The sequence below is a fragment of the Mustela nivalis genome (assembly GCF_964662115.1).
Source record: "Mustela nivalis genome assembly, chromosome: 8".
Lineage (NCBI taxonomy): Eukaryota > Metazoa > Chordata > Mammalia > Carnivora > Mustelidae > Mustela > Mustela nivalis.
Genome location: NC_139027.1, coordinates 10177441 through 10191773, shown reverse-complemented (window position 1 = coordinate 10191773; position 14333 = coordinate 10177441). Strand labels below are relative to the sequence as shown.

Sequence of the window (14333 nt, the reverse complement as noted above, 5' to 3'; positions counted from 1 at the left end):
CCACAGTAACACAGAGCAAGTGACTTGAATATGTTTTGCAAATACATAGAAGATAAGATACTGGACATAAAAGAATGTTCCTCATATCATTCCATTTATATAAAGGTCAAAATAGGCAGAATTAAACTGGAGTAATTAAAAATGTATAATTAGGTGTTAAAAATAGGAGAAGGAGGAAATGATTACCATAAAATCAAGATAGCAGTTCAGCTGAGAGATCACATGGTTGTGATCAGGAAAATGTGGTCAGGTAGCTTTTCGATTGGAAATACTCTTATTTCTTGACCTGGGTGGGAGTTATGTAGATGTTTATAATAATTTATTGTTTCATATTTATATATGCTTTTCTGGACATGTGTTTTACACACACACACACACACACACACACACATATGGTTAAAAAGTCTGCCTTTTCAGCTCTTATCCCCTTTCTGAACTTCTGAATGTCTCATGGACATCTCCACTGACTTTCTTTGGGCATTTCACACTCCACATACCTCAACTGGACTTTATTCAGCTCTGCTTGCTGAATGCCCTCAGTGGGTAATGCATGCACCCCATCTTCCAAGTCAGGTGTCTGGATATCATCACTGACTCATCCATGTCTCTTAATCACCACATTCAATAAAGTTCTGTGGATTTTACCTCTTAATATCTTTTGAACTTTGTCCTCATGCTCACTTGTTATAACTGCCTTTTGTCTATGTCACCATGGTATCTGATCTCTGTCACTTCAGCAGCCTCCTAATTGTCCCTCTGTTTTCTTCTCCGGTCTTGGCCTTCTCTGTTCCACCTTCCATGTTGTCGTCAGGGTTGTCAAAGTTCCCTTCGGAAATTCTAATCCGATCATGTCCACCCCTCTCATTAAGTTTGCCCTGGCTCATTCCAGCTGACACAGATCATCCTTAACCTTTCTCTATAGGCTTATTAATTATGCTCTCTTACAGATCATGCTTTTGAAACAGTGTCTAATTTACTAAAGATGCAGAGATTCAAGAACAGAGCAGTGGCATCAACTTGTCTCTCTCTCCCACCTCCCGCCCTTCTCTCATACCATCTCCCACCTTTGCTCTTGTAACCTTCCCTTTGACTATAAGCACATAATGTGCTCTTAGAGCACAGTGAATAAATACTTCTGTGTGGTTTTTGTAATCCTCTCTGCTGCCCTGAGCTTCAGGGAACATGTCAGAATAAGTGTTCAATAAATGTGTCATGAATATTTTTGACTGAATGAATTCAGAGGCTGCAGGTGTCAACTCTTCTGAGAAGATTCAGGAGACTTCATTGTCCAGCACCCATGGGCCTTGAGCTGCTAGAGCATTTGGGATGGAGAGAATGTCACAAACGTAGGGAACAGTGGGTTGCTCAGTATTTATAAGTTTAGGCCTCGTGTTGGAAGATTGATTTTTTAAAAGAAAATTCTGCTGGGTCTGCAGTTAGGCTACTCAACATTCCATTTGACTGGAGCTTGATGGGAGGCATTATTTTCCATTGATTATTTTTATTCAATACATGGCAGAAGACGACATTCCTGAACTGGCTGCAAAATCATAAATATTTAAATCTAAGTTATTTGCCATGCATATAAATAATCAAGTCGTGATAGCTAACTTAGATGTTTGGTGGCTTGATTATTGATTTTTACAGCTCTAATCTAAATTCCATAAACATGCCCTGGAATGGCTTAGGGGAGATGGTTGTTTTACTAATGCTACAAATGGTCATCTCGTATATACAGGTTCAAAGAACAAAATGTTTAGGAAAGATCTGAACTATCACATATCTTCTAAATATCAGTCAAGGAAACAGTCTCAGAGGGTCAAGTGACATAGTCCCCTCATGGTTAATTATGGTCAGAATAAGAATCCAGATCTCCTAACAACCAGACCAAGTCTCACTCCTAATCTTTGAAAGAATTTAGTATCCATGATTCAGAATCTTAGCGGTATAGGGAGGAGGGGGCAGTATCCTGTTGTTCTTTGATTTATCTTTATGCAGACAGGTTATGTCAGCAAGGACTGATAATAATGATGGCAAGAGTTTGTACTGATTATCACCTACATTTCAGGCTTTGTCACAGACACTTCACCTGCCACATCTCTGGGCCTCACAAGAGAGTGAAGTGAGACTATTTTAGAAATGAGAAACCCGAGTGTCAGAGAAATTAACACCTTGTCCTGGGTCTGTCACACAGCTCCTTTGATCTGTCTGACCTGCTACCTACCATTTCAGCCTAACGTCATGTAACTCAGGCCTTGAAATGAAAGTCCACTGTATACTGGTGTGAACTTCGCTGAATATCACCACTTCGGTCTTAAGAGCCAACAAGTGGATCTTGTTACCAAGTAGTAGCTTTCTGCTTATTTACTTGGATGGAGGACTAGAACCTAGAGAATTAAAATGTGGCAGTTATAAAGTTCATTCATTTATTGACGAATTTAACAAACATTTATGAAATGCCTATAGTCTTAAAGATTCTGAGCTAGACTTGGCAGTCATATAACGAGAGGCAGAATAGTAAAGAAATACATGGCTTCGAATAAGGCATGCCATTCATGGGTTCTGGGACTGTGGGCATCTACAGATGATCTGTATTTCTGTTTATTCTGTGCCATGGGGATCATAGCTGTGTCATGTGGTTATTGTGTAAAACAGTGTTTCTCATCCAGGAATTTTTTTTCCCCTCCGGCGACATTTGACAATGTCTGGAGGCGTTTTTGGTTGTTATGAGTAGGGGACAGGTGCTACCACAATACTTGGGATGGCTCCAAATAACAGTTGATTGATTGTCCAGCCACAATGTTAATAGTATGGAGGTCGAGAAACCTTGTTGTGGAACACCTGCACTAGAATATGTATAACAGAGGTGATGTGTTGGCCCCAGCATGACCCATGGGGAACTTCCCAGCTGATCCTGGCCAGTGCCTTTCTGCAAAGTGGGGGATATCCTGCCAGAAGTTGTCCATCCATTTTCCCTGTGAAAACTTACCTTAGGGGCCAGGGTCACTGAAAGTGTGCTGTCCATAGATGATGGAGAGGTGGTGGGTAGAGTCAGGAGGTGTGGTCCTTAGTTGGTCTTTAGTTGGCGGCTCACAGCTCTGAGTCTCCTTACCCTTAGCCACTTGTTCCTCATCATGGAAGATTCCTCTTCTTCTACCATTGAGTCAAAGGTTCACATCTCCTCCCCAAGTTCACCTTCTACCACTTCCTGCTCTTTACCTGGCCAGTCTACCCTAGTCTTTACAAGAAAACACACAAAAAAGCAAAAACAAAAATAAAAAGCACCACATTTTGTAAACATACATAGGAATCTTCTTTTGTCATTTAGGTCAGGAACTTTCTCTTTAAGTCCTAAGTAGATGACAAAACACATAGTGTGATATTGGGGTGGAGGCAATATAAACCCTCTGGGAATTATGAACAGTGAGGGGAAGAAGAAGAAGTGCATCCTTAAAATCCCACCGCCATGACCATGAAATAAAAGACATGTGAATTAGAATACTTGTCCTGAGCCTCACACAGACTGTGTGCTCCATCAATGCGGTGACATCTCTAAGAAGTGCTTCAGGTGTAGCTCTCGTGATGGCCGGTTGATCGGTTGGTTGGTTGGACAGAGTCTGCAGGCTTTGGGTCACTAGATCTGCCCATGTGACTGAGAGCCCTGTGGCACATGTCTGTAGAGTACCTCCTGTGTGCTGGGCACAGTGCTGAGCACAGGCATGGATGATCTCCTCTCCTCTTCTTAGTATTCTGTCCTGAGATTGAGTTGCTGTTACTATCTTCATGTTACCCATGAAGCCACTGGAGTTGGAAGAGGGTTGAAGTGGCTGGACCACAATATACCACTGGCAGGTAATAGAGCTGGAGCTTCATTTGGGGCCGTTTGACAGAAAGATGATACTTTTCACTGCTGGGTCATACCAAACTCTTTAATTTTGGGCCCCATGTTAGTAAAAAATTTTTTTAAAAATGGGAGGTGCATGCCAGCATTTATAAAACACGATTTAAAGTCAGTATTTGAGGCAAAGGAAAAATTGCATAAGTATGTAACAAATTACTTAAGATTCTTCTATATTATTAAGTAATATCAGGAATAGGAATTTTCTAAAGTAAATTTTATGCTTTCAACAGAATCCAAAGGTATAATCGTTTCTTTGACACTATTTATGAACGTGATTAGTTTCTTAGAGTCTTTAGAATTCTACTTTTTTTCATGTAAGATTTTCTTTCCCACTAATGAATAATAATTTAGTCATGATCATTGTGTTACTTAAAATTTATAGTTTCTGTTCATTGTTACTTTTCCAATGGAGTATCACTGCAGGTGGGGGGGGAGATCTCTGAATCAGTGATTAAAATGCCGTCAGAAGAGTTTGTACTTTGAAGTGGGAACTCATTATTTTTACGAAATCCTGCCAGTGTTGTTTGAATTTGGTAGTTTCTCCCCATGAGGAACAAGGTGTAGTTCCTGGTGGGTCTGCTGCATTCAGTGCAGGTTGTGGTGGTGCCCTGGGTGCTGTGACCACAGCGTGTGATGCTGACCCAGACTGCTTGTGGAGCTGATTTAGGAACATCGCTTCCCAGCTCTGTGTTCAGTCGCATGACATTGAGAGCCGCAATCTGGCTGCATGGGGCATAGTTACACCGAAGAAGTTTGCAAACTCCACCAATCACCAGCCACCAAGCTAGTACCGTGCCATAGGCACAGTCAGGAGAGGGTTTAGGAGACTGAAACATAGCCTTTGCCCTGCTCCCTGAGGTGCAGATGGATGGGAATGGGCTCCTTTCTCTCATTCAGACAAAGATGCCACAGCTGGACCCTCACAAGGCTAGATCTCCTGAAGGGAGTATCTTCTAGTTTACAGAAAGACAACAGATGGGTTGGTAGCAACTGCGAGTTTAGGACAGTAGTTCCCAGACCTGGCTGAGCATTGTAACCATCTCATCGTTCTTCTAAAAAGAGATTTTAGGGCTTCTCAGGGATTTTGATTTGGCTTATGTAGCACCCAGTAATGGTTGCTTATCCACTTTTCTTCTTGACTGGCACACCCCCATTTTGATAGGGTGGTCCCTGAGTCAGGGGAGAGTATTTGTATCCATGCCTCCAGGGGTTAATCATGAGTGGTATAAACCAGTCAGGGTGATTCCACCCACCCCCCACCTCCTTTAAAGTGTAGGCCTATTAGCCAGTTGTGGTTATTTACGAGAGGCTAATTATGTAAAATACACGGGGCTAACTGCCTGAGACCACCACTTGGCTTTAAGGCTTCTGAACAAGATCCTAAATTTGCGAAGGAGACATACAGATTATCCGTCTGGCTCTGCCCATTGCTGGATGTTATGTAATAGAACCTTCTTTAATTCCTAGAAGTGTTGCATCCATGTCTGAACAAGGAGGAGAGCCAGCCTGAAGGCAAAGCCAATGGACTCAGAATGGAACTCTGTTCTAACTGACCAACACCTAAGCTTCCTATTAATTGTTTAAGAGAGTTTGAGTCCGTATTCTCTGTTGTTTGTGATGGAAAGAGATTTAACCAGTATGTTTTGGATGAGGCCTGGGGATCTGTATTTCAAAAACTTTCCAAATTTTGTGGGCACCTGGATGGCTCAGTTGGTTGAGCATCTGATTTTTTATTTCAGCTCAGGTCATGATCTCAGGGTCATGGGTTTGAGCCCCATGTCAGGTTCCATGCTGGTCATGGAGCCTGTTTAAGATTCTCTCTCTCCCTCTCCCTTGGTCCCTCCCCTCCCCTGCTTGCACTCTCTCTTTCTCTCAAAACAAATAAACAAACCGAACTTCCCAAATTTTTGGAAAATTTGGGAACCACCAGATTAAGCACCCTATAAACAAAGTTTTGTGGAGATATTTACCCCCTTGTTTTTGTGTGACCATGTAAGCCCTGACACAGTTGGAACCCGAGGGTACTGTACCAGGCCTTCTCATCCATGTCCATTTGCCCCAGCATCCTATAAAAAATACCAGTTTCTGTGTGTGGCATGGCGTGAAAAAGGTTGGGCAGCACTGGGTTGCTGTGTTTAATCGTGTACTGGGAGGAAAATAGGACCGAATCACCAAATTGCTGTGTAATCTTAGAAGGGCACTGTGTTTATTTCTTAGTTCTGCCACCTATGAAGGAATATAAAGTTGGCTCTGTTAATAATTATGAATGATAACAGTGAGGATAAAATGTGGCCATGTGGGTGGGACCTCCCGGCCAGCTTGTTCGATGTTTCTTCCTTCGCCGTGCGTGACAGGTATGGGAACGGATTGGTACCCGCTGCGCGTCTCATCGGAGGAACATGCCCGTCATTCAGTGGGGACCAGAGGTGATGATGATCCCCGCAGGAGTTGTTATCACCGAGCATGAACAGGTAGGTGTTGCTGACTCTTCGGAAGCAGTCGTGCAGCACAGGTGGATCCTAGCAGCTGAGTTAAGTCAACGCTCCTGCTCTGGCTCCCTGTGCCCTTCCTTCCATTCGTTGACCTGGGTCCCCATCTTCGGATTCCTCTATTTTGGGCATCTTTCCACTCTCCTAACAAAGACCTCTACCTTCCTCAGTTGACTTGGAGCCTCAACTGTGTGCAAAAGAAAAACAAATTCACGATCAGGAATATAAAATGTGTCAATGCAAAAAGTATTGATCATATATTTTCTTTTAAAAATAATGAATATCACATGAAAAAGCAACCTTATTTCCACCGTTCAAAGATATTTACTCAATGTTTTGTTAAATTTTCATTCAGAATTTCTTTTTATATTCATGCTGTTTTATTAAAAAACAAACAAACAAAATACCTCAATCCAAAAACCTGCAACCATGTATGGATCCTCTCTTCCTTTCCTTCACTTTCTTATGTCTCATCTTTACATTCAGTCCACCGGTAAGTCCTGTGGCTTCTACCTCTGACTGTATCCCAGATCCACCCACTTTTTTCCATTCCTACTGCCACTCTCACTCAGCCCCTGTCATTTCTTACTTGGTCTGCTTCAGTAGCCTTCTGACTCATCTCTTTGTTTTCACTCTTGTTTTGAACGATTAGTTTTATTTTTCACACATTCATTAGAATGAGCCATGTGTAAATTGAATCCTATCATTCCCCTCTAAGAAACTTTCCAAAAGCTTCCCATTGCACCTAGAATAAAATATAGATTTTATTCAAACAGCTTAAATGGCTCAATATGGTCTAAACCTGCCTATCCCTTCCTCTTCCTGGTTTTTTCCCAGCCCTCTCACCCTAGGACCTTTGCACTTCCTGTTTTGTCTGTTTGGAACATTAATCCTCTGGTTTTGCACATGGCTGCTCCTTTCCAGGTCTCAACTCTGATATCACTTCCACAGAAAGGCTTTTCCTATTCATCAAATAGAAATAGCCTCCCAGCCACTTGTTATCAGATCACCCAGTTTTATTTCATTCTGAATACACGTCACATTTTAAAATTGTGTTTTAAAAACATTTTTTCCCCTTCCGTTTTTTTCCTAGAAAGTAAGATGCAGAAGAATCATGACTGTATAACCTATTTATTGCTCTGCCTGCTGTTTCAAATGGTTCTTGTCCATAGATAATCAGTATCCAATAAACATGTATTGAATGAGTGAACAAATGAATAACTGAGATCATAGTGAGAATTCCTTTTTGTATTTTTCTTTTATCACTTTTCTATAATGTTTAAGCCAGTATTTCTTAAACCTGAGAAGATGCCTACAGAGCACCCCCACCCTGATCCCAAATGTTGACTTATACACAATCCAACATCAAGTGGTTTAAGTTCCTTGCGCTTAGAGTCCTTATACGGGTGCACAATCAAAACACATTTACAAATTATGGACAAAACCACAACACAAATATGATTCAAATAAATGATATCAACGATGATCTAGGTGAAACTAAATCATGACTCAGGTAAGGTCTCATTGCTATGAGGCAGGTCCCTTGAGTTCTCAAGCCCATCCTTTCCTTTCCTTTTTCGTGATTTCTCTCTCTTTGAATTACTGTGAGACCTTAATTTCTACACCATGCCTCTACACCGTGACTTTTGTCTGAAATGGGTGTGGTACACTGGACACACACTTGCTTCTGGTCTTATTAACATTTCTCAGTTAAGTCATACTACTGAATGGAATGTGATCTTTAACCTAAAGTAGTGGAGGTAGAGAATTGTATCTCAGACTTGTTTTTTTTTTTTTTTAAAGATTTTATTTATTTGACAGACAGAGATCACAAGTAGGCAGAGAGGCAGGCAGAGAGAGAGAGAGGAGGAAGCAGGCTCCCCTCAGAGCAGAGAGCCTGATGCGGGGCTCGATCCCAGGACGCTGGGATCGTGACCTGAGCCGAAGGCAGAGGCTTTGACCCACTGAGCCACCAGGTGCCCCTCTCAGACTTGTTTTTAAGGCGATGCTCATCCAGATGTCCCAGCGTGGATTTACGACCAGGGGGACATGTAGCTGCCTAGAGTTGCAGGGAGGCATATTCAGGAGAAAATTGTTGGTGGGGGGCTCTGGATTCATCTGCACCAGGAAATGAAATTTATTTAATTTTCCAAGTAATACCTCTTTATATGTAGCATCAAACACATCTCACTATGCACATTATCACACACCTTGTATGCATATCTATTTGCCTATTTATATATTCATTTTGTTATAAAAGTTGGTGCTTATTTAGAATGAATTTAAAAAGCACAACTAATTAAACATTTAAAAAGTCTTACAAATATTTCAAACATCACAAAAATCCAGTATCTTAAATTTGCATATTTACAAAAACTTGTGACGCTGTGAACATACTGCTTGGGGACCCCTTCCCCTTGACCTTAGGGCTTGGGGATGCCCTCCCCCTCATTTTAGGATTTTGGAAAAGCTCAGGGCAAGTAAGGAGCCCTGAAATTTAAGCCTCATTAGTTTCACAGTGTATTAATTATGGATAGCTGTGTAACAGATCACCCCCACCCCTCAGGAAATCTAGCTCCTTTAAAGCTAGATCTGTTATCTCCCATAGTTTCTGGGGTGCTGCTGTTATTAAGTTGCAAAGACTGTTTTGAAGCTTGGACACTAGATTCCAAAAACCTATATTCTTATCCATAAGCTCTGTAGCCTCAACACTTCTAGCTCACTCATTCCTCCCTGCTGGGCAAGCGCCTTCCCGCTCTCAGCCTGATTCCTGCCTCCTCTATGGGGTCTTCCTCTCTTCTCTACCATGATTGGTGTTTTCTTTCCTCTAAGCTCCTAAACCCTGCCTTTCCCCCATTTAGCAAACTTCTCGAAGGATTTTCTTTGCTTAGTTATCTGCAAGGTAGACTATTCAAGGTTACTTGAATTCAGGGTTTTTGGTTTTTTTCTTCCCCCATTCCCGAATCCTCAGTAGCTGGCAAAACCCTGGCTTGAGGTCAATGCCAGTGAATGTCTGTTGCATGAACAAATGGATTGTCCTGGATTCAGAGAGGCTGGCCTCATTTCTGAGGCTGTGTATTCATGGGATTCCTGGATGATTAGCATTTAATGATCATGGTAAATGGCTGGGACCACAGGAACTCAGGTTTTGTTCTGTTTTTGTGGGGGTTTTTTTTTGTTTGTTTTTGTTTTGTTTCGTTTTTTGTTTTTTGGTGAGATTTGCTTTGTCTGGAGAAAGGCATTGGGGCAGGTCGCCCCTCAGTGAACCAGTGACCGACCATATGCTGCCTACTTTATATGCTAGCAACCTCACTCAGCCGACTGCTACTGCTTCCGGAACCTCTTTATGCCACTAAAACCTGCACAATGGAAAATCCCTATTGAATGTGTTGACCAGTGGGCAGCCGGAGCCCCAGCATGTGGCTGCACTGCTTCGTGGGCAGCCCCCAGTGGCCCATTCTGCCAATGGCTCATGGATGGCAGAGCCAGGACACATGCGTTAGAAGGTTCCAGCTGTCTGTTACTCCCCAGGAGCACCCAATTTTTTCCACATGCCAAATGTACATACTTCATTTTAGCAGTTTTCTTTCTCTCTGCAAATTGAAACACTCTGTGTAGGAACATGTGAACCCAGGGCATAGTAAAAATACAAAAGGGGAATTCCAAATATCCTTTCCCGGGTACCCTTTACCTTGGGCAGCGTGATTTGCTTTCTTCTCTGTATCCACTTTGCTTTTTACATATGCTCTTCTGCAGGGCTCCTGCTTCCCCAGGAAATTCTAAACCCCTCACGGGAACTCCTAGTAGATTAACTCCAATCCTGCTGCCTGCGTGTTGACTGCTTTGATTACCCGAGTATTCTTCCTTTCTGGAATTCCAGTGGTGTTTGCCATTTGATGCTTGCTATAGACCATGCCTCTCAGATTTTCCTGTGCATACACGTATTTTATACTCAGAATTTTGTGTTGTCACTTTAGAGGTAAAAATACCCCCAAATAATTTTCTTTATATTTGTATTTGCAGGTTTTCATTTTATTTATTTACATATATTTCTACTTTTACTCGTATTTATAGTTCTGGTGGTGTTTTTTTTTCCCCCTCCTTGATCAGTTGTAACATCCTTGAAGGCGGATAGTGGTCTACAATACCTAGGTGGTATTTTTTTTTAGATCTTGATTCCAGTATAGTTAACATATGGTGTTATGTTAGTTTCGGTATACCAGATAGTGAGTCAGCAGTTCTGTACATGACTCAGTGCTCATCAGGGTAAGTGTCCTCTTCATCCCTTTCACCTGTTTCACTCAAACCCAAGCTCATTGCCCCTCTAATAAACATCCATTTGTTCTCTATAGTTAAGAGTCTGTTTTTTGCTTTGTCTTTTTTTTCCCTCTTTAGCCACTTGTTTCCTTTCTTAAATTCCACTTAAGGATGAAATCATATGGTATTTTGTCTTTCTCTGATTTATCTTACTTAGCACTGTATCCTCTAGATCCATCCATCTTGTTGCAAATGGCAAGATCTTATTCTTTTTTTATGGCTGAGTAATATTCCTCTCTCTCTCTCTCTCTCTCTGTGTGTGTGTGTGTGTGTGTATAGAATTATATATAGGATATATATAATTATATATAGGAATATTATTTCTTTATCCATTCTAGGTGGCATTTTTATTTTTTTTTATTTTTATTTTTTGTAAGAAGAGCACACATGCTGAGAACAGCATATCTAAGTTTGCATCCCTGTTCTACCTCTCATATACTGATCTGGGCAAGTTCCTTCATTTCTGAGCCTAAGTTGACCACCTCAGAAGTGGGTGTTACATTTGCTGTGAACAGAAAATCAGAGGCTTCTTGCGAAGTGTCTGGCCCAGGGCTTGGCTCCTCTAATCTTGAGAGATGTTTGTTTCCTCTCCATCTGCCTGACACTGGTTGGCTCCAGACATCCAGGGAGTTCAAATCTTGGTGAGGCTGGGCAGAGTGTCAGGGAAATAGGGCAGAGGGGAGGTTTAGTTTTCTTTTGCCTTGGTTCTCATTTTGAAGTTTTAGTTGAAAGATTTCATCATATGTTGGCAAATGTTTATATTTCTGTTGTTTTTAAATTTTATTTAAGATAATTCTTTGAAATTCTGTTTTTAAAGTATGAGGAAAGATGGTTGATAGAGTAACCAAGACTCAAAAAATTATGTGTTTTTGTATACGGTGAAAAAGAAAACAAAGTAAAAGCTAGTATATTTTTTATTGCCAGTGAATTTACCACTCAAGTCTGTTGAACTTCAACTCCTTTTTTTTTTTTTTTTTGCAAGTCTTATTTATCTTTGGTTAAGTATTCCTCAGTATTTTATTAACTTTTTTGGATGCTATTATAAATGGGATTGCTTTCTTAATTTCCTTTTCTCACAATTAATTGCTAGTGTACAGAAAAATTCTAATACTACTTGCATTTGCTTTTCATTTGAAAAGAATGAAGTAATCATTGGGAAAAAAGCTAAAGTCTTAGATAGCTTTGGTGGGATGTGGAATAGGAATCAGGCCTGCTATAGGGAAGTACAACTGTCTTAGCTTGTGTGTCTAGCATCTGGCTGTGGGAGCTTCCTAAAAATCATCTTTGATGTATCTAGGCTCTGTTTCCTCTGTACAAAATGAGTGGGTCAAACTAAATGATCTGTGAGGTTCTTTTTTACCCTAAAAAAAAAAAAAGCCAACTATGATTCTTTTTAATTTAGTTATAAGTATTGGGGAAATGAAAACCTCAGTCAAGTAAAACAATTTCTAAGTTTTAGAAATGAATAGTGTAAATGATATTATAGACAGTAATGTTAAAAATCCTTGAGAGAACACTTGCAAGTAATTTGAAGCCCTTGAAGAGCATGGATTAAGATAGAAAAAATTGATTGGTTAATTGCAAACCATTCTTAACTATTCATTACTGCATGCTAGAGAGCTTGCTTGGCTTAAATTGAGTCCCTGTAGATTCCCGACAGGAAGAAAGAGCTACTTCATTAAAAAAAACTATTTACATTTATGTTTGTTTTGTGAATTCAGCTAGTGACAGAACAATATTTAGTGTGGTTCCAGGCACAGGCACTGCTGCCACGTTCTAGAGTCACACCCAGGCTCTGTCACTTATAGTCTGTGTGACCTTGGGTAAGTCATTCAGCCCCTCCACAGAACAAGCTTTACAACTGTAGTATGTAAGCGATGAGGATTAATGAAGTTTATTTTGAGTGTTGTCTGGTATATAGTAGATGTTCAATATTTATTATGTTGTGACAGCTTCATTTTAGTGATTTACTCTAAGTGTGATCTACAATCCTTCTTCAAACTATAGTCCTATATTGATAACTGAGGCTTTAAAGTATCTATTTCATATTCAAATTGCTCACATTGTTGTGGTTTTCGTTGGGAGGTCATGCCGTGTGATGGGAAGAAAGTAGACAGTGAGACAAGCAAATGTCACTTTGTCAAGTCAGCTTTGTCGTAGATCTTGCTATCTTTATCCATAAATAAGATGATGGTTGGGTTAGATGATCAGATTATATCTGTTCAATTTGGGGTACATGGCCTTTGGAGGCCTGATATTGAGGCAGAAGTTGTATGCAAAGTATTGTGTCTAAGGCCACTTTTCTACACTCAGTACACTCTCAGATGGGTCCAAGAGGAGTTAAGAGCCTCTTGTCTCAAGCATCTGCAGATTCTTTGTTGGCTCCATAGTTCCATGACTACAGGAATCTTGTTGAAATCACTCAGGGGATCAGAGTTTCTGGGGAAATTGATAACTGAAGCCATTTTCTAGTGAAACAGGAAACTATTTTGTTTGATAGTTCCTTCTGGCAGTAGTAAGAACAGGGAAAAATAGAGTACAAATTTTCAACTGGCACATGACCCAGCTTGTCCCTCTATTTCATTGAGACAAATGCTACCTTAGTTCTTTAAGAGCATTTGAATTACCATGAGGGCTCTTATTCAAGATTTAAACCTGCTTACTCTCTATATAATGATTATATTAATACTTAATGGGTGTCATTTTTTGATTTTGCTAATAAGATGGAAGGGTGCATATTTTTTGCTTGAGTCCCACTGCTAATAACTCTATATTAATCTGGTAAAGTTATTTTGGTTGGCTGTGTTATGACTGAACACTTTTTCTGGAAGGATCTGGAAAGATGGATCTGGTAAATTCAAGGCTGGGTTCTGGGCCAGGGAAAAGAGCAGGGAATTTGAAACTCACAGTCTGAAGCTGGAAAAGAGGAAAAGACTGTCTTCAAAGGAAGTAGGAGAATAAGAAGGTCAGAAGAGTGATAACACCAAATCCAGAGGAGATAGGGTTGATGTTAGGATCAAGAAGTCAAGAGATTGGGGCACCTGGGTGGCTCAGTGGGTTGGACCTCTGCCTTCAGCTCAGGTCATGATTTCAGAGTCCTGGGTTTAAGCCCTGCATCGGACTCTCTACTCAGTGGGGAGCCTGCTTACCCCCCCCCTCCCCACTTTGCCTGCTCTTTGCCTACTTGTGATCTTTCTCTCTCTGTCAAATAAATAAAATCTTTAAAAAAAAAGTCACGAGATTGAAGTCAGATGAAATATCAGTCAGGATCAAACGATATACTTTGCAAAACAGGGTTGAGAGTTACCTTTCATGCTGTGAAAATAATCAGGCCCCTCTAGTGAACCATGCTTTTTTCCTAGCAACCAAGCTGCCCCTTCTATATGGCAGCTCCAGTGGCTTGAAAGCATGTCCAAATTCCAGAGCCTGGAGAAGCTACTCACACAGCTGACCTGAGCTTGCCCCCTGTGTCCATAGGACACTACTATAGAGTTTAGGATGCCCATTCCAGTGTGGGGGCAACTCTGTTGAGCCTCCCTCCTTTGAGTTGCTGCTTCTCTTTGCTACTGCCTCTGGATAGCAAGAGAACAAGTGCACTGTTGTATCCAATCCTTCTATGGCTTTCT

The 14333-nt window shown here is 40.9% G+C and overlaps 1 protein-coding gene across 1 annotated transcript in view; it reads left to right on the top strand.

Annotated features, from left to right (window-relative positions):
• Positions 1-14333, top strand: part of LOC309871283 (uncharacterized protein) — a 566681-nt gene that overhangs the window by 23969 nt on the left and 528379 nt on the right. The window contains exon 2 of the mRNA XM_082744159.1: positions 6256-6372. Within this exon, the coding sequence (XP_082600285.1) occupies positions 6256-6372 (117 nt within the window). The remainder of the gene's footprint in view (positions 1-6255; positions 6373-14333) is intronic.